This window comes from Gorilla gorilla, chromosome 1 (assembly GCF_029281585.2).
Source record: "Gorilla gorilla gorilla isolate KB3781 chromosome 1, NHGRI_mGorGor1-v2.1_pri, whole genome shotgun sequence".
NCBI lineage: Eukaryota > Metazoa > Chordata > Mammalia > Primates > Hominidae > Gorilla > Gorilla gorilla.
In genome coordinates, this window is record NC_073224.2 from 82,922,527 (window position 1) to 82,949,905 (window position 27,379).

Genomic DNA, 27,379 nt, shown 5'->3' on the forward strand with positions numbered 1-27,379 from the left:
CTTCCTCAAATGAAATAGGATTTTAGAAACTGCAGAAATGGACGCTGTAGGAACTATTTAGTTTTAGTATGAATCTAGTGTTTAACAGCCACTTGTACACTAGAAAACACTATTATAATTCTGTGAAAAATGATTTTTTTTTTTTAGATGGAGTCTCGCTCTGTCGCCCAGGCTGGAGTGCAGTGGCGCGATCTCGGCTCACTGCAAGCTCCGCCTCCGAGGTGCACGCCATTCTCCTGCCTCGGCCTCCCCAGCAGCGGGGACTACAGGCGCCCGCCACCACGCCCGGCTAATTTTTTTTTTTATTTTTAGTAGAGACGGGGTTTCACCGTGTTAGCCAGGATGGTCTCGATCTCCTGATCTCGTGATCCGCCCTCCTCGACCTCCCAAAGTGCTGGGATTAACGACGTGAGCAACCGCGCCCGGCCGAAGAAGGATTTTTTAAGGCATCAACCAAAAGCAGAGTATTCTATATATTACGTGGTTACCTTTTTGTGGTATTTCTAAAAACTCAGGGAAAAAAAACTGCCGTATAATGAATATAATGAGAGTGAATGATCTGCTTCTACACACAAGGCTATCCAGTTAAGAACAGGGGAAAAGCCGGGCGCGGTGGCTCACGCCTGTAATCCCAGCACTATGGGAGGCGGAGGCGGGTGGATCACGAGGTCAGGAGATCGAGACCATCCTGGCTAACACAGTGAAACCCCGGCTCTACCAAAAATACAGAAAAATTAGCCGGGCGTGGTCGCGGGCGCCTGTAGTCCCAGCTGCTCGGGAGGCTGAGGCAGGAGAATGGCGTGAACCCGGGAGGCGGAGCTTGCAGTGAGCGGAGATCGCGCCACTGCACTCTAGCCTGGGCAGCAGAGCGAGACTCCGTCTCAAAAAAAAGAAAAAAAAAAAAAAAAAGAATGGGGGAAAAAATGAAAAATGGAATAAAAGCTCTCCGGCCGTAGATAACAGGCTGAAGTACTGTTCATAGGATAGATCTCTTCGCTATTTTCACCTGGAATTCTCCTCTGTGAACTCTGCAACAGACTTCTGTAGAGAGAACCCCAGATCGGTTGGGTGGTCCTTCTGATGGGTCTGGATAAACCCCTGTACAGCTGACTTAACCAAGAAGGGAAGTACATGTTGGAGCCACACGATGGCGAAAAACAATCACGAAATCCCACGCTGCCGGTAGTTAAAAGTCAGTTTTGGAAATACACAGAATTCCCTTAAAATTCCAGGAGTTCCCACTCTCTTCTCGAATATTTAAGTCCTCCTTCGCACAACATTCGAGTACACGTGTCTAGAAACAAGACAAATCTCCAAGGTCTCTGGGGTGCTTGCTGGGGTGGAGATAAGGGAAAGACCTTTCCCTGAGTCTTAAAGCATCAGTTTGCACTTCTACTCAACAAGTCGGCAGCCAAAAGTGAGGACGAGAGAGCGACTCCACGTAGCGGCGCCAGGCGCGAGCCCAAGACAACCAGAGGCGGTCACTAGGTATACGCCCTTCTCTTCTTTCCACGCTTCTCGAGAGGCTCCCGCGGCCAGAACCGGAAAACAAGGAGTAACAGTCGCGTTTCAAATCTCGCAGACCTGCTGGCCGATCTCGAGTCTTCTGAAAGAGGAAGGCGAGCAAAGCCAAAATGTTCCCAGAGCCCGAACCCAAACACCGATCGCCGCTGGGGTCCAAGCGCCCTTCAACTCCGCCCGCTAGTGCCCAAGATTACCGGGAAGGAATTCAACGAATCAGTGGTGAGGTGCCGCCGCCATGCTTACTACGGGCGGAAATTTGAGAGAAAGCTTCGCACCGGTAGGAAAACTGACGAGCAACCGAGCACGATTGGAAAGGTTGACGATAGTGGTTAAGTGGCTCGGCCTTGCCCTCAGTTAAAATGGCAATTTTAGTTGCTTCACTGATATGGAATCGGCGAGGCGCCAAGGAGGCTTCCTGCGTGGGGCCGCAGAGCGAGTCGGGAAACGATTTTAAACTGAAGAGGCGGCGGAGGGCCGAATTGCCTTTTCTCAACGGCTTGATTTCAGAGCTGGGCTGGTCTCTGACAGGCTCAGCTGGAGAGGGACGGGTTGGGACGCGCTGTCCTTTTGCCCTTCCCTCTCCGCGAGCAGAAGCTGACTCCGCAGGAGCGAGGGTCGCAGAGCTGGGTGAGCGGAAATGTCCCTCCCAGAGTGAAGTCGCAGGGCCCGCCCCGCGTCTGAGGGAGCGGAGGTCTTCCTGGGTGCGTTTGTGTCTCTTGTGAACCCGCTTGTGGAGCGAGAGGGAATTTGGGAGGGTCAGGGGTTAGTCTGGCCTCTGTCTTAGCTGTCATTTTGGCGGGTTTTTTTTTTTTTTTCTTCAGGGGATTTCAGTCTCCACATAGTTTTGGAGCCGGACTTTTGAAGAATGATTCATGAATCCGGAATGGGTGACAGCGTCATCACGACATTTTATTGGTAAAGATGCTTTGTATTGGTCCCGGACCTGCTTTAACTTTGTATTTGCCCTGTTGTGTGGTCATTATCTTACAATACTTTCGTGTTGAGGTGTGTTTAAACACTACGTGCTTAACACCGGCTAAGTATTGGCATTGGGTCGGTTGGATTTAGGTATTGGTGGCAATGTAGAAAAATGATCAAGTCAGAGCCCCTTCACGGTCTAACCACAAGAGAAACAACAAAGCTTTACTTGTGTGCTGTGAACCACAACTGCAAGTGGAATTGTCAAGAGAACTAGCCCTGCCAAGCTCTGGAAAACTTCTGAGGAGATGGCACATGGAAAATGGATAAGATTTACTGAGACAAACGGGAGTAGAGAAGTGTTTTTAATTGGTGATAAGGTGAATAAAAAGGCAGGGAGAACAGTAAAGTGATCATCTGTCTAGAGTAGGGGGTGCATGTTTGGGTATAGGGCTGTCATTTAACCTCTTAAAGAATTGTCTACTGGAACTTTCTTCACTCCCATCCCCCCACCCCCCAATGTTGTATACAAAACCTTAGAGGAAGTGTATGCAGATGTTGGATTTTGGAAAGGCTAATGTCGATGGATCTTGGGGAAGAACTGAAGTAGTAGAAAATGAACCTGGATAGGATCAGATAATAAGATCAAATACAGTAGTGCCTTGAAAGCCAGACAGGAATTCTGATTTGACTTCATATAGATGTGTGGGAACTGTTATGGGATCTCAAGCAAGGTAATTATAAAAGTGGTGACAATGAAAGACTGATGATGGATTAGGGAAAGGGGCTAAGATTGGGAACAAGATAAGTAGCTATAATTGAGAATGAAAGTGAAGCCCACATCTAAGAGGACAAGTGTATATCTTTTTAAGAAATATGTCAGAGGCCAGGTGTGGTGGCTTATGCCTGTAATCCAGCAGTTTGGGAGGCCAAGGCAGGCGGATCACCTGAGGTCAGGAGTTCAAGACCAGCCTGGCCAACATGGAGAAACCCCATCTCTACCAAAAAATACAAAAATTAGCCAGGCGTGTTGGTGCATACCTGTAGTCCCAGCTACTGGGGAGGCTGAGGCAGGAGAATCACTTGAACCTGGGAGGTGGAGGTTGCAGTGAGCCAAGATTGCACCACTGCACTCCAGCCTGGGAGACAGAGTGAGACTCTGTCTTCAAAAAAAAAAAAAAAAAAGAAATATGTCAGAATTTGATGATAGAGTTAACAAAGTTAACTTTTTAGATGTAAAGGTGATGTTGAAGGAAGAGTAAAAGATGATGAAAGTTTTTTTAGTGGGGAAAGAAAATGAAAAGGAAGAATGGAATTATTACTGAGCAAAACAGAGTACAGTAGTTGGCAAAGAAAGATTGAATAAGATGTGAAGCGATGATTAGTTTTGAACTTAATGAGTTTGACGGAGGTTGGAAATGCAGGACTGGGTTGCAGCTATAATGGTCTGAAGATAGAGATTTAGGAGTCATATAGAATGATTATTTTCCTATGTAGAATGAACGATTTTCAGAATCTGGGGCCACCTACTATTGGAACATGAGGAAAAAAAAAAAGAATCAGTAAATAAATTGGAACTATAAAAAGTAAGGAGGAGAAAAGCCCCTAAAAAATGGAATGTCAGAGGAAACAAGGTCCCAGAAAGTTTAGAGGAGTAAGGATGAACAAACTTGATGAACAAAGTATTTGGCCATGGTTTTGGCAAAAACAATGATCTTCAAAAGTGCAGTTTCTTTGTAGTGATAGACGGAAGAAAGAGATTGCTGAAGATTTCTAGTAAAATATTTATTAGTAACTGGAGGCAATAGGTGTAGACCACGTTTCCAGGAGATTGGTCTCAGAAGGAATGAGATGAATTGGATTTAAACACAAATTTTTAATGTTAGAAATACTAGAATATGCTTGGCAGTGAAAGAAAAGGATCCTGTATAGGAGTGATTAAAGATGATAGAGATGTGAAGTACAGCCTGGTGTGGTGGTGCACGCTTATAGTCCCAGCTACTCGAGAGGCTGAGGTGGGAGGATCGCCTGAGCCCAGCAGGTGGAGGCTGCAGTGATATCAGGCCACTGCACTCCAGCCTGGACAACAGAGTGAGACCCTGTCTCAAAAAAAAAAAAAAAAAAAAAAAGCTGAAGTACACAAATGAGATGGTGTCCAGGGGAGATACAAGTAAGAGGACCTCTTTGCTTCCGATTGGAAGGAAGAGTATTGGGACAGTAATATATTGAGTCAAGGTATATTTATAACCTCTGGATTATTGTGCTGGGCAAAAATTACACATTCTTGAGTGTGAGATGAGAAGGTAAAATAAGTATAAATCATTTGCTAATCTTTAATTCGTGGATTGGGCTATTTTACGTTAACATTAAATACTCAATGGACATGTTTTTTCAAAACCATCCCTCTTAGTGCTGATAGTCTTTTTCTCACCAACATTTATTGCTAGACTTTTTAAAGTCACCTAGACTTTAAAATCTTTTTGGAATTCATAGCATTTCTCTTTTAAGGAGTCAAATTCAGCGGGGCTTATGTTGCCTCATAATTGATCCCTGTTTAAAAGGCAACATGAAAGAAGTAGCTAAGTGCACTCATTGCAGAGTTAGACTGTCTGGATTCAAATCCTGACTCTTTCACTCTAACTTGTTGACTTTGACAAGTTACTTAACTTGTCTGATTTCCTATTTGTCAGCTGAGAGCATAATCTACTTCATGGGGTTGTTTGAAGATTAAATGAGAAAATATTTATAAAGGGCTTAGAAGAGTACCTGAAATATGATGAATGCTCAATAAGTGTTAGCAATTATTGTACCAAGTAACAAATTTGAAGGAAACATTCTGTCTAAGTAGGATTGATTAAAATTCCCTTTGAAATAGGTAATTCAATATGCATTTAAAGCTAGGATGCTTTAGAATAGCTGCTATTTAAATTGTGTGGTGTCTGGTGTAGAGTCATGTGTTCACCACAGTCAAGATACAGTTCCATCACCACAAGGAATTCTTGTGTTGCCTTTTTATAGTCACATTTATGTCCCTCCCACCCTCTTCCCTTTCCCTAATCTCTGTCAGCCACTTATCTGTTTTCATTCCTTTAACTTTGTCATTTTAAAAATGTTAAATGTATGAAATTTTATATGTGACCTTTTTGGATTGGCTTTAACATCCAAGTTGTTGCATGTATCAATAATTTGTTTCTTTTCATTGCTGAGTACTATTACATGGTGTGGATGTACCACAGTTTATTTAATCATTCACCCACTGAGTTGTTTTCAATTTTTGGCTATTATGAATAAAGCTACTATGAACATTTCTAAAAATAAATAAATAAATTGTGTGGTATATGAACTTGCTCTGGACATTATTCGAGCTTTAAGGACAAATAATGCTACATGTTTAGTTTATGTATTTATTTATTAATTAGAGAGGGTCTCACTCTGTTGCTCAGACTAAAGTGCAGTGGTGTGATCATAGCTCACTGTAGCCTCAAACTCCTGGGCTCAAGCAGTCCTCCTGCCTCAGCCTCTGGAGTGGCTATGACTACCACCATGCCAGGCTAATTCTTTTTTTTTTTTGAGAGATGGGGTCTTGCTATGTTGTCCATGCTAGGACTACATGTTTAATTTATGGAGTTTTGTGCAAGATATAAATGGTGTCCTAGTCTAACATATTGAAATAGAAGTTACAGGTTAAATCTGAAGTCTGAAATGCCCCATAACGTGAATGTTTTTGAGCACTGACATGATGCTGGAAGGAAATGTTCACTAGAGCATTTTGGATTTCAGATTTTTGGATTAAGGATGCTTGACCAGTGTAATACAAATATTCCCAAATTTGAGAAAATCTGAAATCCAAAAACACTTTTGATCCCAAGCATTTTGGGTAAGGGATGCTCAACCTGTGCTATTTTAAATATAATACTATTTAAATATGGGCCGGGTGCGGTGGCTCACACCTGTAATCCCAACACTTTGGGAGGCTGGTGGATCACCTGAGGTCAGGAGTTCAAGACCAGCCTGGCCAACATGGTGAAACACTGTCTCTACTAAAAATACAAAAAAAAACCCCCAAAAAATTAGCCAGGCATGGTAGCAGGCAGCTGTAATCTCAGCTACTCAGGAGACTGAGGCAAGAGAATTGCTGGAGCCCAGGAGGCAGAGGTTGCAGTGAGCCGAGATCGTGCCATTGCACTCCAGCCCAGGCCAACAACAGTGAGACTCCATCTCAAAAAATAAAATAAAATAAAATAAGTAAATATAGTAATATAACTTTTTATTCGTAAAAAACTTTTCAAAAGGGTAATTGTGTAGTAGTTGAGACGAATAACTTTTGTTGTTGTTGTTGTTGAGATGGAGTCTTGCTCTGTCTCACCCAGGCTGGAGTGCAGTGGTGTGCTCTCGGCTCACTGAAGCCTCCACCTCCCGGGTTCAAGCGATTCTCCTCTCAGCCTCCTGAGTAGCTGGGACTACAGGTGTGTGCCACCATACCCGGCTAATTTTTGTTTTTTTAGTAGAGACGGAGTTTCACCATGTTGGTCAGGCTGGTCTCAAACTTCTGACTGCAGGTGATCCACTTTTCCTCAGCATCCCAAAGTGCTGGGGTTACAGGCTTGAGCCACTACACCCAGCTGAGACTAATCATAACTTTGAAATGATAATTCCTTTTAATGAAAATTGTATTTTAATTTTGTGTTTCTTTTTTTCTTGAGAGGGTCTTGCTCTGTCACCCAGGCTGGAATTCAGTGGCATGATCACATCTCACTGCAGCCTTGACCTCCTGGGCTCATGCAGTCCTACTTCAGCCTCCTGAGTAGCTGGGACCACAGGTGTGCGCTACCACACCTGGCTAGTTATTTTTTATTTTTTGTAGAGATGGAGTCTCACAGCATTGCCCAGGCTGGTCTCAGACATCTGAGCTCAAGTGATCCACCTGCTTCAGCCTCCCAAAGTGTTGGGATTACAGTCATGAGCTACCATGCCTGGCCCTAACTTGGAAGTTCTATGAAATACTTCCGTTTAATTGAACCAATGCTTGTTTAACAATTAAAGGACACTCAGCGTTGTATTTGGGTAATTATACAAGAGAAATATAAAGCATGGTTTCAGTGACAGTAGCTTAGTTTTACTGAGGATACAGGAAATACACACTGAAAAATGGTACAAGGAAGTATATGAACAGGGGCTAAAATGAGTGGTACAGACTGGGTGATTGAGGAAAGCTATGTGTGCTGGTATATCTCCAAGGATTTTGTAGAACATTCTTGAGGGATTTTTTCAGACTTATTTAGAGATGAGAGCTCATTCAGCACACACACACACATGCATACTCTGCTTCCAGGAATGAGCCACTGATAACAGATAACAGATAAAAATGTATGCCGTAGGTATTTCAGGACCAAAAGGTTAAAAACACCCTAGTTTGAAAGGAGATCAAATTTCTAGCATGGTCTTAAAGGAGGTAAGATGGGAAAAGGACGCTTAAGATAGGAAATGCAGTTGAGAAGCAAACACATGAAGATAAGAATATGTTTATGTCCCAGGTTGGAGAGGAGAATTAGGAAGATAAGGAGAAGCTTAATTAGAAAGACCTTAAACCCAGCAGAAGAGTTTAGGATTTCTCTTGTTACTGTAAAGGTTTTTGCATAGATAAAATAAAGTGCTATTTTTGGAAGAATGGATTACTCTTAGATACGGAGAACTCTTAGTTGTGGCTAAGGAATTAGCTTTGTGAAGGGATGACAGATTTTTTTTTTAACATTTTTAAAAAATTTATTTTATTTTTTAAATTATACTTTAAGTTCTAGGGTACATGTGCAAAATGTGCAGGTTTGTTACATAGGTATACATGTGCCATGTTGGTTTGCTGCAGCCATCAACTCATCATTTACATTAGGTATTTCTCCTAATGCTATCCCTCCCCCAGCCACCAACCCCCCGACAGGCCCCGTTATGTGATATTCCCCGCCCTGTGACCAGTTGTTCTCATTGATCAGTTCCCACCTATGAGTGAGAACATGCGGCGTTTGGTATTCTGTCCTTGTGATAGTTTGCTGAGAATGATGGTTTCCAGCTTCATCCATGTCCCTGCAAAGGACATGAACTTATCCTTTTTTATGGCTGCATGGCATTCCATGGTATATATGTGCCACATTTTCTTAATCCAGTCTATCATTGTGGACATTTGGGTTGGTTCCAAGTCTTTGCTATTGTGAATAGTGCTGCAATAAACATATGTGTGCATGTGTCTTTATAATAGCATGATTTATAATCCTTTGGGTGTATACCCAGTAACGGGATCGCTGGGTCAAATGGTATTTCTAGTTCTGGATCCTTGAGGAATTGCCACACTGTCTTCCACAATGGTTGAACTAGTTTACACTCCCACCAACAGTGTAAAAGCATTCCTATTTCTCCACATCCTCTCCGGCATCTGTTGTTTGCTGACTTTTTAATGATCGCCATTCTAACTGGTGTGAGATGGTATCTCATTGTGGTTTTGATTTGCATTTCTCTGATGACCAGTGATGAAGAGCATTTTTTCATGTGTCTGTTGGCTTCATAAATGTCTTCTTTTGAAAAGTGTCTGTTCATATCCTTTGCCCACTTTTTGATGGGGTTGTTTGTTTTTTTCTTGTAAAGTTGTTTAAGTTCTTTTTTAGATTCTGGATATTATCCCTTTGTCTGATGGGTAGATTGCAAAAATTTTCTCCCATTCTGTAGATTGCCTGTTCACTCTGATGGTAGTTTCTTTTGCTGTGCAGAAGGTCTTTAGTTTTTGGGTTTTTTTTGCTTTCTTTTTTTTTTTTTTTTTCTTTTTTTTTGAGACGGAGTCTCGCTCTGTCACCCAGGCTGGAGTGCAGTGGCACGATTTTGGCTCACTGTAACCTCTGCCTCCTTGGGTTCAGCAATTCTCCTGCCTCAGCCTCCCAAGTGGCTGAGAGTATAGGCGCACATCACCACGCCTGGCTAATTTTTGTATTTTTAGTAGAAATGGGGTTTCACCATATTGGCCAGGCTGGTCTCGAACTCCTGATCTTGTGATCCACCTGCCTCGGCATCCCAAAGTGCTGAGATTACAGGCGTGAGCCACTGCGCCCGGCCTGGTCTTCAGTTTAATTAGATCCCATTTGTCTATTTTGGCTTTTGTTGACATTGCTTTTGGTGTTTTAGTCATGAAGTCCTTGCCCATGCCTGTGTCCTGATTGATAGTGCCTCGGTTTTCTTCTAGGGTTTTTGTGGTTTTAGATCTAACATTTACATCTTTAATCCATCTTGAATTAATTTTTGTATAAGGTGTAAGGAAGGGATCCAGTTTCAGCTTTCTACACATGGCTAGCCAGTTTTCCCAGCACCATTTATTAAATAGGGAATCTTTGTCCCATTTCTTGTTTTTGTCAGGTTTGTTAAAGATCAGATGGTTGTAGATGTGTGGTGTTATTTCTGAGGCCTCTGTTCTGTTCCATTGGTCTATATCTCTGTTTTGGTACCAGTACCATGCTGTTTTGGTTACTGTGGCCTTGTGGTATAGTTTAAAGTGAGGTGGCATGATGCCTCCAGCTTTGTTCTTTTTGCTTAGGATTGTCTTGGCAATGTGGGCTCTTTTTTGATTCCATATGAACTTTAAAGTAGTTTTTTCCAATTCTGTGAAGAAAGTTATTGGTAGCTTGATGGGGATGGCACTGAATCTATAAATTGCCTTGGGCAGTATGGCCATTTTCACGATATTGATTCTTCCTATCCATGAGCATGGAATGTTCTTCCATTTGTTTGTGTCCTCTTTTATTTTGTTGAGCAGTGGTTTGTAGTTCTTGAAGAGATCCTTCACATCCCTTGTAAGTTGGATTGCTAGGTATTTTATTCTCTTCTTAGCAATTGTGAGTGGGAGTTCACTCATGATTTTGCTCTCTGTTTGTCTGTTATTGGTGTATAGGAATGCTTGTGATTTTTGCACATTGATTTTGTATCCTGAGACTTTGCTGAAGTTGCTTATCAGCTTAAGGAGATTTTGGGCTGAGACGATGGGGTTTTCTAAATATACAATCATGTCATCTGCAAACAGGGACAATTTGACTTCCTCTTTTCCTAATTGAACACCCTTTATTTCTTTCTCTTGCCTGATTGCCCTGGCCAGAACTTCCAAAAGTATATTGAATAGGAGGGGTGAGAGAGGGCTTCCTTGTCTTGTGCCAGTTTTCAAAGGGAATGCTTCTAGTTTTTGCCCATTCAGTATGATATTGGCTGTGGGTTTGTCATAAATAGCTTTTATTATTTTGAGATATGTTCCATCAATATCTAGTTTATGGAGAGTTTTTAGCATGAAGGGCTATTGAATTTTGTTGAAGGCCTTTTCTGCATCTATTGAGATAATCATGTGGTTTTTGTTGTTGTTTCTGTCTATGTGATGAATTACATTTATTGATTTGCATATGTTGAACCAGCCTTGCATCCTAGGAATGAAGCTGACTTGGTTATGGTGAATAAGCTTTTTGATGTGCTGCTGGATTCAGTTTGCCAGTATTTTATTGAGGATTTTTGCATCCATGTTCATCAGGGATATTGGTCCAAAATTCTCTTTTTTTTGTTGTGTCTCTGCCAGGCTTTGGTATCAGGATGATGCTGGCCTCATAAAATGAGTTAGGGAGGATTCCCTCTTTTTCCGTTGATTGGAATAGTTTCAGAAGGAATGGTACCAGCTCCTCTTTGTACATCTGGTAGAATTTGGCTGTGAATCCATCTGGTCGTAGCCTTTTTTTGGTTGGTAGGCTATTAATTATTGCCTCAGTTTCAGAGCCTGTTATTGTTCTATTCAGAGATTCGACTTCTCCCTGGTTTAGTCTTGGGAGGGTGTATGTGTCCAGGAATTTATCCATTTCTTCTAGATTTTCAAGTTTATTTGCGTAGAGGTGTTTATAGTATTCTCTGATGGTAGTTTGTATTTCTGTGGGATCGCTGGTGATATTCCCTTTAGCATTTTTTATTGCATCTATGTGCTTCTTCTCTCTTTTCTTATTAGTCTTGCTAGCGGTCTATCAATTTTATTGATCTTTTCAAAAAACCAGCTCCCGGATTCATTGATTTTTTTGAAGAGTTTTTTTGTGTCTCTATCTCCTTCAGTTTTGCTCTGATCTTTGTTATTTCTTGCCTTCTGCTAGCTTTTGAATTTGTTTGCTCTTGCTTCTCTAGTTCTTTTAATTGTGATGTTAGGGAGTCAGTTGTATATCTTTCCTGCTTTCTCTTGTGGGCATTTAGTGCTATAAATTTTCCTCTACACGCTGCTTTAAATGTGTCCCAGAGATTCTGGTACATTGTGTCTTTGTTCTCATTGGTTTCAAAGAACGTCTTTATTTCTGCCTTCATTTCGTTATTTAACCAGTAGTCATTCAGGAGCAGGTTGTTCAGTTTCTATGTAGTTGGGCGGTTTTGAATGAGTTTCTTAATCCTGAGTTCTAATTTGATTGTACTGTGGTCTGAGAGACAGTTTGTTGTGATATCTGTTCTTTTACATTTGCTGAGGAGTGCTTTACTTCCAATTATGTGGTCAATTTTAGAATAAGTGTGATGTGGTGCTGAGAAGAATGTATATTCTGTTGATGTGGGGTGGAGAGTTCTGTAGATGTCTATTAGGTCCACTTGGTGCAGAGCTGAGTTCAATTCCTGGATATCCTTGTTAACCTTCTGTCTCGTTGATCTGTCTAATATTGACAGTGGGGTGTGAAAGTCTCCCATTATTATTGTGTGGGATTCTAAGTCTCTTTCTAGGTCTCTAAGGACTTGCTTTATGAATCTGGGTGCTCCTGTATTGGGTGCATATATGTACATATATATGGTAGTTAGCTCTTCTTGTTGAATTGATCCCTTTACCATTATGTAGTGGCCTTCCTTATCTCTTTTGATCTTTGTTGGTTTAAAGTCTGTTTTATCAGAGATTAGGATTGCAACCCCTGCTTTTTTTTTTGCCTTCCATTTGCTTGGTAGATCTTCCTCTATCTCTTTATTTTGAGCGTATGTGTGTCTCTGCATGTGAGATGGGTCCCTCAATACAGCACACTGATGGGTCTTGACTGTTTATCCAATTTGCCGGTCTGTGTCTTTTAATGGGGGTATTTAGCCCATTTACATTTAAGGTTAATATTGTTAGGTGTGACTCTGATCCTGACATTATGATGTTAGCTGGTTATTTTGCCCGTTAGTTGATGCAGTTTCTTCCTAGCATTGATGATCTTTACAATTTCGCGTGTTTTTGCAGTGGCTGATACTGATTGTTCCTTTCCATGTTTAGTGCTTCCTTCAGGAGCTCTTGTAAGGCAGGCCTCGTGGTGACAAAATCTCTTAGCATTTGCTTGTCTGTAAAGGATTTTATTTCTCCTTCACTTATGAAGCTTAGTTTGGCTGGATATGAAATTCTGGGTTGAAAATTCTTTTCTTTAAGAATGTTGAATATTGGCCCCCACTGTCTTCTGGCTTGTAGAGTTTCTGCCAAGAGATCCGCTGTTAGCCTGATGGCTTCCCTTTGTGGGTAACCCAACCTTTCTCTCTGGCTGCCCTTAACATTTTTTCCTTCATTTCAACCTTGGTGAATCTGACAATTATGTGTCTTGGGGTTGCTCTTCTTGAGGAGTATCTTTGTGGTGTTCTGTGTATTTCCTGAATTTGAATGTTGGCCTGCCTTGCTAGGTTGGGGAAGTTCTCCTGGATAATATCCTGCAGAGTGTTTTCCAACTTGGTTCCATTCTCCCCGTCACTTTCAGGTACACCAATCAAACGTAGATTTGGTATTTTCACATAGTCCCATATTTCTTGGAGCCTTTGTTCATTTCTTTTTACTCTTTTTTCTCTAATTTTGTCTTCTCGCTTTATTTCATTAATTTGATCTTCAGTCACTGATATCCTTTCTTCCACTTGATCGAATTGGCTATTGAAGCTTGTGCATGCATCATGAAGTTCTTGTGCCATGGTTTTCAGCTCCATCAGGTCATTTAAGTTCTTCTCTACACTGTTTATTCTAGTTAGCCATTCGTCTAACCTTTTTTCAAGATTTTTAGCTTCCTTGCGATGGGTTACAACATGCTCCTTTAGCTCTGAGAAGTTTGTTATTACCGACCTTCTGAAGCCTACTTCTGTCAACGCATCAAAGCCATTCTCCATCCAGCTTTGTTCCGTTGCTGGCGAGGGGCTGTGATCCTTTGGAGAAGAGGCGCTCTGGTTTTTAGAATTATCAGCTTTTCTGCTCTGGTTTCTCCCCATCTTTGTGGTTTTATCTACCTTTGGTGTTTGATGTTGGTGACCTGCAGATGGGGTTTTGGTGTGGATGTCCTTTTTGTTGATGTTGATGCTATTCCTTTCTGTTTGTTAGTTTTCCTTCTGTCAGTCAGGTCCCTAGACTACAGGTCTGTTGGAGTTTGCTGGAGGTCCACTCCAGACCCTTTTTGCCTGGGTATCACCAGCAGAGGCTGCAGAACAGCAAACATTGCTGCCTGATCCTTCCTCTGGAAGCTTCGTCCCAGAGTGGCACCTGCCTGTGTGAGGTGTCAGTCGGCCCCTACTGGGAGGTGTCTCCCAGTTAGGCTACATGGGGGTAAGGGACCCACTTGAGGAGGCAGTCTGTCTGTTCTTAGCGCTCAAATGCCATGCTGGGAGAACCACTGCTCTCTTCAGAGCTGTCAGACAGGGACATTTAAGTCTGCAGATGTTTCTGCTGCCTTTTGTTCAGCTATGCCCTGCCCACAGAGGTGGAGTCTGTAGAGGCAGTAGGCCTTGCTGAGCTGTGGTGGGCTTCACCCAGTTTGAGCTTCATGGCCACTTTGTTTACCTACTCAAGCCTCAGCAATGGCGGACGCCCCTCCCCACCATGAGGCTGCTGTCTCGCAGGTCAGTCTCAGGCTGCTGGGCTAGCAGTCAGCAAGGCTCTATGGGTGTGGGACCCACCAAGCCAGGCACGGGAGAGAATCTCCTAGTCTGCCAGTTGCCAGGACTGTATGAAAAGTGCAGTATTTGGGTGGGAGTGTCCCATTTTTCCAGGTACAGTCTGTCATGGCTTCCCTTGGCTAGGAAAGGGAAATCCCTGGACCCCTTGCGCTTCCCAGGTGAGGCAATGCCCCACCCTGTTTTGGCTCACCCTCAATGGGCTGCACCCACTGTCCAGCCAGTCCCAGTGAGATGAACCAGTTATCTCAGTTGGAAATGCAGAAATCACCTGTCTTCTGCGTCGATCATGCTGGGAGCTGCAGACCAGAGCTGTTCCTATTCAGCCATCTTGGAACTGGATTCGACAGATTCTTGAAAGAAAAACTCAGTAGAATGTGCTTAATGACTATGTGTTAAAGAATGAAGGTGGGGGACTACATGAATTTAAGTTAACTTAGCAAATTGACAGGAATTTGAAAATGAATCAGTTAGCTTTTTGAAGGAGGAAAAGAAGTTGAATTTAGTTTTGAACATATACTGTTTTTGAGGTATCTGTAAGATATACATGAAAGTGGGCTATAGCCAATGAGGAATATAGGACTTGGTTTAAAAGTCAAAACTGGGGATAGGGAGGGGAAAAGACAGAAAGAGAAAGGATTCCTTTAGAGTGAGGAGAGGAATCAGTGAAACTGTAAGTATGAATTAACTTTTTAGTGCTTAGAATTCTGGTTTTATTTCTTCTTATGTAGACAGACCATGGATTCTTACAATGCACCAGAATCAACTCCTAGTGCATCCTCAAGACCTGAAGATTACTTTATAGGTGCCACTCCTCTGCAGAAACGATTAGAATCGGTCAGGAAGCAGAGTTCATTTATCCCGACTCCACCTCGAAGGAAAATTCCCCAGTGTTCGCAGTTGCAGGTATGCTTTTTGTGTCCCTTTGTGTTAGTCAATAATTGAGAATATCTGTGAACAAAACATTTCAATTTTTGTAACTATAGTATTCTTAGTATCTTCTTAACCCCTCAGCTAATAAAATAAATGAGAAAGAAACAATTTCATAATGATCAGCGCTACCTCTTTATGTCTTTTATTTGTTTTTTATATTTGTATTTATGTATTTATTTATTTATTTTGAGACAGAGTCTTGCTCTGTCACCCAGGCTGGAGTGCAGTGGCACGATCTCAGCTCACTGCAAGCTCTGCCTCCTGGTGGCCATTCTCCTGCCTCAGCCTCCCCAGTAGCTGGGACTACAGGCGCCCGCTACCACGCCCAGCTAATCTTTTGTATTTTTTAGTAGAGATGGGGTTTCACCATGTTAGCCAGAATGGTCTCGATCTCCTGACCTTGTGATCTGCCCACCTCAGCCTCCCCAAGTGCTGGGATTACAGGCATGAGCCACCGCGCCGGCCTGTTTATTTTTAAAGTAATTTTCAAACATGCAACCCATATATACCACGAGTTTTTATGTATTTTAACCTCCTTTAATCTGAATCATGTCCACGGTATTTTTTTTAACTTTTATTTTAAGTTAAGGGGTATATGTGCAGGTTGTGCAGGTTTGTTATCTAGGTAAACGTGTGTCATGGGGGTTGGTTGTACAGATTATTTCATCACCCAGATGTTAAGCCTAATATCCATTAGTTATTTTTCCTGCTTCTCTCCTTCCTCCCACCCTCCACCCCCGACAGGCCTAAGCGTGTGTTGTTCCCCTCTATGTTTCCATGTGTTCTCATCATTTAGCTCCCACTTATAAGTGAGAACATGTGGTATTTGGTTTTCTGTTCCTTTGCTTGTTGGCTAAGGATAATGGCCTCCAGCTCCATCCATGTCCCTGCAAAGGATATGATCTCATTCATTTTTATGGCTGCATAATATTCCATGGTGTATATGTACCACATTTTCTTTATCCAGTCTGTCATTGATGGGCATTTAGGTTGATTCCATGTCTTTGCTATTGTGAATAGTGCTGCAGTGAGTATATGCATGCATGTGTCTTTATGGTAGACTGATTTATATTCCTTTGGGTATATACCCAGTAAGGAGATTGGTGTGTCAAATAATATTTCTGTCTCTAGGTCTTTGAGGAATTGCCACACAGTCTTCCACAACGGTTGAACTAATTCACACTCCTACCAACAATGTATAAGCATTCCTTTTTCTCCACAACCTCACCAGCATCTGTTTTTTTTTTGACTTTTTATTTTTCTCCACAACCTCACCAGCATCTGTTGTTTTTTACTTTGTAATAATAGCCATTCTGACTGATGTGAAATAGCATCTCATTGTGGTTTTGATTTGCATTTCTCTAATGATCAGTGATGTTGAACTTTTCTTCATATGATTGTTGGCCTCATGTATGTCTTCTTTTGAGAAGTGTCTGCTTATGTCCTTTGCTGACTTTTTAATGGGGTTGTTTTTTGTTTTGTTTTGTTTTGTTTGTTTTTTAGAGAGTGTCTCACTCTGTCACCCAGCCAGGCTGGAGTGCAGTGGCATGATCTTGGCTAACTGCAACCTCCGCCTTCCAGATTCAAGCGATTCTTCTGCCTCAGCCTCCTGAGTAGCTGGGATTACAGGCATCCACCACCATGCCTGGCTAATTTTTTTTGTATTTTTAGTAGAGACATGGTTCACCATGTTGTCCAGGCTGGTCTGGAACTCTTGACCTCAGGTGATCCACCCTCCCCGCCCTCTCAAAGTGCTGGGAGTCTTGCTCTATCACCCAGGCTGGAGTGCAATGGTACGATCTTGGCTCACTGCAACCTCCGCCTCCTGGGTTCAAGCGATTCTCCTGCCTCAGCCTCCAGAGTAGCTGGCACTACAGGTGCCCGCCACCACGCCCAGCTAATTTTTTTGTATCGTTAGTAGAGACGGGGTTTCACCATGTTGGCCAGGCTGGTCTCGAACTCCTGACCTCAGGTGATCCACCTGCCTCAGCCTCCCAAAGTGTTGGGATTACAGGCGTGAGCCACCACGCCTGACCTGGCCCATTTTTTTTCTTGTAAATTTGTTTAAGTTCCTTATTGGTGCTGGATAGTAGACCTTTGTCAGATGCATGGTTTGCAAAAATTTTCTCCCATTCTGTAGGTTTTCTGTTTACTCTATTGATAGTTTCTTTTGCTGTGCAGAAGCCCTTTAGTTTAATTAGATCCCATTTGTTAATTTTTGCTTTCATTGCAATTGCTTTTGGCGTCTTTGTCATGAAATCTTTGCCTGTACCTATGTCCTGAACGGTATTGCCTAGGTTGTCGTCCAGGGTTTTTATAGTTTTGTGTTTTACATTTAAGTCTTTAAGCCACCTTGAGTTAATTTTTATATATAGTATATGGTATAAATGAAGTGTTTTTGTTTTTAATGGTACCTGTGGTTCTAATAGAGCATGGCAAAAAATATTCCCAAGTATCTTTTTTTTTTTTTTTAGACTAGTCTAGCACAGTAGTGACAAAGGGGGAAGAGGGAAAGAGTAGAACAAGGAGTTGGAAACAAGGAGTTTGATCTATAACTGATTGTGAACAATCAACTGAGATAACTCACTACCTTTGGACCAGCCCCCAAGTATCTTTTTATTTAATCTGTTGAATTGGGCATGGTTTCATAGAGTAGATTTGCTGCCATTTTTTTTTTTTTTTTTTTAAGGCAGAGTCTCGCTCTGCCACCCAGGCTGGAGTGCAGTGGCGTGATCTCGGCTCACTGCAACCTCTGCCTTCCAGATTCAAGCAATTTTCCTGCTTCAGCCTCCTGAGTAGCTGGGATTACAGGTGCACACCACCATGCCTGGCTTATTTATTTTTGTATTTTTAGTAGAGATGGGGTTTTACCGTGTTGGCTAGGCTGGTCTCAAACTCCTGACCTCGTGATCCGCCTGCCTCAGCCTCCCAAAGTGCTGGGATTACAGTCGTCAGCCACTGTGCCTGGCCCAAACAATTTTTTAAATTAAGACTAATCAAATTAGATACTTTAGGAATGGTTACTACTTTAGAAATCTATAGTTTGAGGTTTCTAAAAGTGAAACATAAATTTTATGTTAAATATTTATTGAACACTTGTTCTAGATAGCATTGTTCTAGAGAGAACTGAATAGACAATCACTGCTGTCATCCAGCTTATACACCAGTAGGGAAGACAGATAATAAAAATACAAAAAAATCGCAGACAAGAATATAATGTTGGGTAGTAATAAGTGCTGTGAAGAAAAGTAAAGCCAGATGAGGTGATACAAAGTTGGAGTGGGTGCAGGTGCTACTTTAGATTGAGTGGCCTCTTGGATTACATTTGGTTAGAGAACTGATGAAGTGAAGGAACTTGCCATGTGAACACTTGGGAGAAGAGCATTCTAAAGAGAAGGTACAGCAAAGGTAAAGGTCTGTTCAAGGATCTGCAAAAAGTCCTGCAAACTCATTTGGTTGGAGTGCAAAAATCAGGTACCCAATAATATATTTGTATTAGATGTTTTAAATGCTATGATTAAATTCTTATTGTTTCCTAATTCTTAAACTTATTTTGTCTTGATTTTTTTTTTATAGGAAGATGTTGACCCTCAAAAGGTTGCATTCCTTCTGCATAAACAGTGGACTTTATATAGTTTAACTCCCTTATATAAATTCTCCTATAGTAATCTCAAAGAGTATTCTAGACTTCTCAATGCTTTTATTGTTGCTGAAAAGCAAAAAGGACTTGCTGTGGAAGTGGGAGAAGACTTCAACATCAAAGTGATTTTTTCTACTCTCCTAGGAATGAAAGGAGCACAAAGGGACCCGGAAGCATTTCTTGTCCAGGTATAATACATAAACAATACTTGCTTCCTAGGGGAAAAGTATTATGTCTTGTTTGACTAAACTATAATAATTAGATATAATCAACTTAAAAAATTTTTTCCTATATATATAGGTAGTTTGTGTACAAAATCATGTTTATTTTTAAAAACTGAGGAAATACATAAAAGTACAAAAAAAGTTAAAAATTATAGTTTAACATTTTGGTATATATGTTTGGTTATCTGTATCTATATAGTCTTGAAATTGGGATCATATTGCCCATACTTTTACATTATGATATTTTTACTAATATTGTAGACAATTACTTATATCATTAGGAATTCTTTATTTTTGTGGTTTTTACTGGGATTAAATTTCTATAAGTAGAATTTTAGTATAAAAATATATATCATTAAATTTTGTGATACTTCATGCCAGGTTACTCTCAGAAATGTAACATTTTAAGTCTGGGTGCAGTGGCTCATGCCTGTAATCCCAGCACTTTGGGAGGCTACGGCGGGCAGATCACCTGAGCCTAGGAGTTTGAGACCATCCTGGGCAACATGACAAGATGCCATTTCTACAAAAAATACAATAAATAAATAAATAAATCTGGTTTCTTAATCAAGATAGTTCTGTTGCTCTTATATACTACTTACAGGAAGGAATATAAAATGTTGCGTTTATTTTATTTTATTTTTTTGAGACAGGGTCTCATTTTGTCACCCAGGCTGGAGTACAGTGGCACGATCTTGGTTGACTGCAACCTCTGTCTCCTGGGCTCAAGTGATCCTTCCACCTTAGCTTTCCAAGTAGCTGGGACTACAGGTGCATGCCACCACACTCGGGTAAATTTTGTATTTTTTGTAGACAGGGTCTCGCCATGTTGCCCAGGTTGGTCTTGAACTCCTGGGCTCAAGTGATCCACCCACCTTGGCCTCCCAAAGTGCTGGGAGCCACCACACTCCCAGTGCATGAACCACCACACTCAGCCTCAGATTTATTTTGTTTATTATTCATGCCTGCTGCTTCTGTTTCTTTTGAGCTAACTAATCTTAATAATGGATAAGGAAATTTAAGTTCTCAAGCAGTTGAAAAGGACTGACTTTTTGTTTGTATAGATTAGAATCAGTAAACCATGGCCCATAGGCCAAATCTGATCTGCTGCTTGTTTTTGTAAATAAGGTTTTATTGGAACATAGCCTCTTTTATTTGCTTATATATTGTCTGTGGCTGCTTTTGTGCTGCAACAGCAGAGTTGAGAAGTTGCAACAGAGCCCATATTGCCAGCAAAGTCTGAAATGCTTACTAACTGGCCCTTTACAGAAAAAATTTGCTGACCCCTGATATAGGTCATGGTATTGGCAAAGATCTCAAGATGTTCTGGGATTAGGGTTAGCCTAAATAACAGTGAATTAAACAAGATAGTGGTATACTGTCTTTTTTTTTTTTAAAAAGTGCATGGATGTAAGCTGTCCAAGGCTGGTATGATGCTTGATGAAATCATTAATAATCTAGGCTCTTTCTTCTCGTTAGTGCATGGTTTTCATCTTAGAAGTTACCTTATTGTCTAACATAAGATGTCTCCAGCAGCTCTAAACATCATATTCAAGTTCCAGGCAGGAAGTAGGAAGAAGATGGGAAGGACAAACAGAACCTGATGCAGAGTAAATCTTGCTGAGACCCAATAACTTCTCTTTACATCTTAGTTGGAAGGGAGGCTAGAAAAGACTTTTTTTTCAGTGAGTACTCTGCCAACTTAACTAAAGAGACTTTTTTTTTTTTTTTTTTTTTTTTTGAGACAGCTTCTCTGTCACCAGGTTGGAGTGCAGTGGTACTGTCTCGGCTCACTGCAACCTCTACCTCCTGGGTTCAAGTAGTCCTCCCGCCTCAGCCCCCCAAGTAGCTGGGACTATAGGCATGTGCCACCATGCCAGGCTAGTTTTATATTTTTGTAGAGACAGGGTTTCACCGTGTTGCCCAGGCTGGTCTCAAACTCCTGAGCTCGTGATCCACCCGCATCGGCCTCCCAAAGTCCTGGGATTGCAGGCATGAGCCATCTCGCCCAGCCATAAAGGGACTGTTTTATTGTGGGAGGAAAAATGGATACTCAAGAGACAATTAGCAGTTTTTGTCAAGTGAAGCACCTGATGCACAGAGAAGTTTTGTGACTTGCATATTATCAGTCAAGCATCTACCCTTGTGAGGATTAGAAATGACCTCTTGAATTCCTGGTAGAGTGTTCTAATAGTTTGCAAATTAAATCTCGTTTCTTGATAGGGTTACAAGACTCTTAGGTCATGAAAGTGTGATAAAGTTAATATATCTAAGCTTCCAGCTATTTGAGAATCTTTCATAATTTCTTGAACAAGAAGGAGAAATATGTTAAAAGAACTGTGTAAATGATCATTTCTGAAGGGGTATGATACAAAGCTGTGATATTAACCTTGGTCTGCTTAATGCTTTAACAGAGTTCTTTGAATATCTGGAAGGCATGTTTGTCATGTAACTTAAAATTTAAAGTTTGAGGGGTTAGGCAATCAGCTAAAAATATAATAAAATATCCTAGATTATCTGAATGGATTGTCCAATGAGCCAAATCAAAAGAGATTAAAATGTTAGTAGGAATAAATTTACAGCCTCAGTATAAGTTGGGAGAGATTTACCTATAAAGCAAACATGAATATACAGGGCTAGTTTATATAAAGCTGTCAACTAAAAACCAGAAAACTGCAATCTGAGATTACATTAATAGGAGTATAATCTAGTTAAAGGTGGTGGTTAGTCTTGCAATCAGACCTTTTTCCCCCTTCCTTCCCCGAATCAGAGCTTTTTAAAGTAATTATATTCACTTATGAATGATTCCTATGCAGAATAATTTCAGGTAAGAGTGACTAGAATAGTGAGAGAATGTGAATGTATGTCATAGGTGAATGGTTGAAGAAACTGGAAATATTGAACTTAGTACTATGTATGATGGGGACCATCAAATATTTGAAGGACTTTTCCTGTAGAAGAGAGATCAGATGTGATTATATTCTGCATGCCCAAAAGGAAGAAAGCAGGACCAGTGGGTAGAAACTGTAGGGTCTAACATATAAAAGAACATTTTAAGTTGATAGTGCTGCCTTAGGAAATATTGAAGCCTTCCTCAATCAAAGAATTCAAACATGTTAGATTTTGTGACCTTTCACAGTTCTTTCTAAAGTTGAGGGGGTTTTTTTGTTTTTTTGTTTCAGGGTACTACACCTGGTTATGTCATATTGGTAGCTCTTATTTTGCAGTTTGGTTACACCAAGATTTTGCCATATATCATGTTTCCACTGTATAAGAATGTTGGGGGCCGGGCGCGGTAGCTCACGCCTATAATCCTAGTACTTTGGGTGGCCGAGGTGGGCAGATCACCTGAGGTCAGAGGTTGGAGACCAGCCTGACCAATACAGTGAAACCCCATCCCTACTAAAAATACAAAAATTAGCTGGGCATGGTGGTGCATGCCTGTAATCCCAGCTACTTGGGAGGCTGAGGCCGGAGAATCACTTGAACCCAGGAGGCGGAGGTTGCAGTGAGCTGAGATCGCGCCACCACACTCCAGCCTGGGCGACAGAGTGAGACTCCGTCTCAAAAAAAAAAAAAGGCCAATTATTTTGGTAAGCCCTGTTAATCATTAGGGAGACTATTCTCTCTATGTTTTTTTTGCAAGTATTACATTGGCTCGTCTTATTTTTAATGAACTAATTTTGAGAAGATGGAATTTAGAAGTAAATGTACTTTTGAATTTAAGGAGCCTGTTTACTTTCTTTGTAGATTCTGTCAAAATCTCAATTGCCATCTGAGAATAGACAAGGTAAAGTGTTGTGGACTGGCTGGTTCTGCTGTATATTTGGAGACAGTCTTCTGGAGACTGTTTCAGAAGATTTCACCTGTCTGCCCTTATTCCTTGCAAATGGAGCAGAGTCTAACACAGCAATAATTGGAACTTGGTTTCAGAAAACCTTTGACTGTTATTTCAGTCCTTTAGCAATCAATGCATTTAATCTTTCCTGGATGGCTGCCATGTGGACTGCATGCAAAATGGACCATTATGTGGCTACTACTGAATTTCTTTGGTCTGTACCCTGTAGCCCTCAAAGTCTGGACATTTCTTTTGCAATACATCCAGAGGATGCAAAAGCTCTATGGGACAGTGTCCACAAAACACCTGGGGAGGTTACCCAGGAAGAAGTTGACCTATTCATGGACTGCCTTTATTCACATTTCCATAGACATTTCAAAATTCATTTATCAGCCACAAGATTAGTTCGTGTTTCAACATCTGTAGCTTCAGCACATACTGATGGAAAAATAAAGGTTAGTTTGAACAATCTAGTTAAGTAATTTTTCCTTGTTTTATGGTTTTAAAAATGTATGATGATTGTATTGTCCACTCAATTGAAGAAACACACTTGAATGTATTCAAGACAATAGAGAGCTTTTATTTTATGGTTTATGGTTTACTGAAGTCTTCAGCCTTCTAGATATAGCCTTATAATGGAAGGACACTATATGCTGTGTGCTTCAGCCTTTGGTAATAATGTGAATTATTATTTTGTAGTAACTTTGAAACTTTCAAAATTGTTCCTTGTGAAATTTTGAAATAATTATCAGAGTAATAGAGAACTTCGTGTTAGACAAAATTATAGCCAGAAACACAGAACTAAGATGTCATCTTTATGTTCCAGGCTTTTCTGTCCTCATTGGGAAAGAAATAATAGAGACATTGTTTTATTCTCTACAACGTGATTTCTGATAAGAAGTATCAGAAATAGGCCAGGCACGGTGGCTCACGCCTGTAATCCCAGTGCTTTGGGAGGCCGAGGCGGGTGGATCATGAGGTCAGGAGATCGAGACCATGCTGGCTAACACGGTGAAACCCCATCTCCACTAAAAATACAAAAAATTAGCCGGGCGTGGTGGTGGGCATCTGTAGTCCCAGCTACTGGGGGAGGCTGAGGCAGGAGAATGGTGTGAACCCGGGAGGCGGAGCTTGTAGTGAGCCGAGATTGTGCCACTGCACTCCAGCCTGGGTGACAGAGCGAGACTCCGTCTCAAAAGAAAAAAAAAAAAGTATCAGAAATAAACTGAGAATTGGCTCCTAAAATATATTAAAATATACAGCCACAATATACATTCAGTAAATGTTTCCTGTGATCTTGTTACGGTGCTAAGAGTTTAACAGACCTTAAATTCTAATCTTTAGAGCAACCCTGTAGTTAGGTGTTTTTTGTGTGTGTGCTTTTTGTTTTTTTTCTGAGACAGAATCTCACCCCATCACCCAAGCTGGAGTGCAGTGGTGCTATCTCAGCTAACTACAACCTCTGCCTCCCAGGCTCAAGCGATTCTCGTGCCTCAGCCTCCTGAGTAGCTGGGACTACAAGCATGAGCCGCTACACCTGGCTAATTTTTGTAATTTTACTTTTTTTGCTATTTTTATCTTTATTTATTTATTTATTTTGAGATGGAGTCTTACTCTGTCACCCAGACTGGGGTGCAGTGGTGCGATCTCAACTCACTGCAACTTCCGCCTCCTGGGTTTAAGTGATTCTCCTGCCTCAGTCTCCCGAGTAGCTGGGACTACAGGTGCCTGCCACCATGCCCAGCTAATTTTTGTATTTTTAGTAGAGATGAGGTTTCACCATGTTGGCCAGGCTGGTCTTGAACTCCTGACCTCAAATGATCCACTTGCCTTGGCCTCCTAAAGTGTTGGGATTACAGGCATAAGCCACCAGGCCCGGCTAGTTAGATTTTTTTTTTTTTCCTTCGAGATGGAGTCTTGTTTTGTTGCCTAGGCTGGTGTGCAGTGGTGTGATCTTGGCTTACTGCAGCCTCCGCCTCCTGGATTCAAGCAATTCTCCTGCCTCAGCCTCCCGAGTAGCTGGGATTACAGGCTCCACCACCATACTTGGCTAATTTTTGTATTTTTAGTAGAGATGGGGTTTCACCATGTTGGCCAGGCTGGTCTCAAACTCCTGACCTAGTGATCCACCCGCCTCAACCTCCCAAAGTGCTGGGATTATAGGCATGAGCCACCGTGCCTGGATAGTTAGGTGTTTTTATCCATATTTTATTTTAAAACAAGGAAACTGAGGCCAAGATAGGTTTAAATGACAAGCAAGATAGCTTATCAAGAGGAAGAATCAAGATTTGAACTCTTACCTCGTAGATCCAATAAGTCAATACTCTATAAGCACTATATTCATGTTTTTCAAACTGGAGGTCACAGTGCAACAGTAGGTTGGGAGATAATTTTGATGAGACCAGCATTAAAAAACAAAAAAGGAAAGAAATAGAAAATATAAAAATGAGGGGTTTTTTGTTTTAGAGAGAGTCTCATTCTTTCACCCAGGCTGGAATGCAGTAGTGTGATTATAGCTCACTATAACCTTTACTCCTAGGCTCAAGTGATCCTCCTGCCTCAGCCTTGTGAGTAGCTGGGACTATAGGTGTATACCACTACACCTGGCTGTTTTTTACATTTTAAAATTTTTTGTAGAGATGAGGTCTCCCTTTGTTGCCCAGGCTGGTCTTGAACTGCTGGGCTCAAGTGATCCTCCTGCCTCGGCCTCTCAAAGTGCTGGGATTATAGGGATAAATCACTGTGCCTGGCCAAAAATGAGTGTATTGCATGTGGTAAGCTTCATGAATTAAATCTAGAAGTTAAACCAATATAACATTGATTATTCAAATATCAATCTGCTTTGTTATAATTAATACTATTCTAATTTTAAATGTCTTCTTCTTTTTCTTTTTGCAGATTCTGTGTCATAAATACCTTATTGGAGTGTTAGCATATTTGACAGAACTGGCAATTTTTCAAATTGAGTGAAGCCTTATGTGGACTATAAGTTATAGATTATATACTCTTATTGATAACTTGCCTAATTGCTATGCTGAAAGAGACTGCAGGAGAAATAGGCATCTATCTCTGCATCTGTTTTCCCCACCATGCCTTTGGAGTTGCCAAGATGGAAGCCAAGAAGGATCTAGAAGAACAAAGAATATGGTAGTAGATGAGCCACAGCCAGGTGCCCATGTACTAATCATGATAACCTGACATGCCATTCTCAAAATGCTGCGTTGTTAATTTCTTGTCATCTTTAAATATATATATATATAGGCTGGGCTTGGTGGCTCACACCTGTAATTCCAGCACTTTGGGAGGCTGAGGTGGGTGGATCATTTGAGGCCAGGAATTCAAGACCAGCCTGGCCAACATGGTGAAACCCCTTCTCTACTGAAAATACAAGAATTAGCTGGGCGTGGTGGCACATGCCTATAATCCCAGCTACTGGGGAGGCTGAGGCAGGAGAATCGTTTGAACCCAGAAGACAGGCTGCAGCAAGCCAAGATTGCACCACTGCACTCCAGCCTGGGCAACAAAGTGAGACTCTGCCTCAAAAAATAAAAAAGAAATAAAATAAATAAATATAGCGTTTATTATGTTTAAACTCTTAGGATTCAAATGAGATGTATCTAATGGATATTTCTGATTTGGGTCTTTAAAACCTTTAATCTCTTTTAAGCATTTTAGACTTGCATTCAGTAAGAATTCTGTCTTCTAAAGACGTTTTCCTAGCATTTCACTGCGGAGAACTGGCAATCAAAATCCCCTCAAAAGGGAACTAAAGATTAATATACACATTTTTTTAGTCACTAATATGCTTCTGTTTTAAATACAGTTCAACTCCTGTTGCAATGTTGAATTAAATGTTTATTTTAAAATGAAGCAATGTGTTTATCAATGTCTCGACATCTTTTAATTAATATCTCAGTAGTGGAAATTGGTAGGCTTTTTCTGTTAACACAGAGGGTACAGACTAACAATTATGTAGAATCATACAAATTGTAGAGTTGAAAGGCACCTGTGAGCCCCTTTTGAGGTCAGAAATTATCTTATTTAACCTTCATGTCCCAGTTTAGCATAATGCTTGGTAAATATCTGTAGATTAAATCAATTTTAATCAACTCTTTCTTTTTACAGATGAAAACTGTGAGATCGAGGAACTTAAGAGTCTTGCCCATGATGTTTTATCCAAATCTCTTCTTTTTACTTACTGAGCATAAGATTTTCTTTTACTTTAGGAATAATTTTTTAAAAATCTTGATTGAAAGAAAATTATTAGGCTGTCATTCTCAAAAAAACAAAGATTGACTACTGGAATGGGATATTATTTCAGATGTACTAGGAGCAGCAGATGTAATGGGAAAAGCATGGGCTTTGGAGTCAGACTTCATCCATTCA

General features: G+C 41.0%; 2 protein-coding genes across 5 annotated transcripts in view; one reads left to right on the forward strand and one right to left on the reverse strand.

The window, feature by feature from the left end:
- Nucleotides 1–1,782, reverse strand: part of DARS2 (aspartyl-tRNA synthetase 2, mitochondrial) — a 35,509-nt gene extending 33,727 nt beyond the window's left edge. The window contains exon 1 of one of the 2 annotated variants that reach the window (XM_019026754.3): nt 1,007–1,782. In XM_019026754.3, coding sequence (XP_018882299.1) covers nt 1,007–1,133 — 127 coding nt within the window. In that variant the 5' untranslated portion in view covers nt 1,134–1,782. The remainder of the gene's footprint in view (nt 1–1,006) is intronic. The other variant, XM_055366084.2, reaches the window with a different exon arrangement.
- On the forward strand, nt 1,374–26,863 carry CENPL (centromere protein L). Of its 3 annotated transcripts, none has more exons than XM_063710790.1 (6): nt 1,374–2,151; nt 2,346–2,439; nt 15,090–15,264; nt 18,868–19,119; nt 22,906–23,448; nt 25,892–26,863. In XM_063710790.1, the coding sequence occupies exons 3-6, from the start codon at nt 15,097–15,099 to the stop codon at nt 25,961–25,963; spliced, it is 1,035 nt and encodes a 344-aa protein (XP_063566860.1). In that variant the 5' UTR covers nt 1,374–2,151; nt 2,346–2,439; nt 15,090–15,096; the 3' UTR covers nt 25,964–26,863. The 3 variants fall into 3 exon arrangements, with proteins under 3 accessions (XP_063566860.1, XP_063566863.1, XP_018882326.2); XM_063710793.1 differs by having other exon boundaries at nt 1,956–2,225; XM_019026781.3 differs by lacking the exon at nt 2,346–2,439 and having other exon boundaries at nt 1,956–2,151.
- Nucleotides 26,864–27,379: the final 516 nt, after the last annotated feature.

Coding starts and splice junctions, on each gene's coding strand:
- CENPL (XM_063710790.1), top strand. CDS start 15,097: ATGGATTCTTACAATGCACCAGAATCAACTCCTAGTGCATCCTCAAGA. Junction 15,265..18,867: donor CCCAGTGTTCGCAGTTGCAG/GTATGCTTTTTG, acceptor TTTTTTTTATAG/GAAGATGTTGACCCTCAAAA. Junction 19,120..22,905: donor CGGAAGCATTTCTTGTCCAG/GTATAATACATA, acceptor CTTTCTTTGTAG/ATTCTGTCAAAATCTCAATT.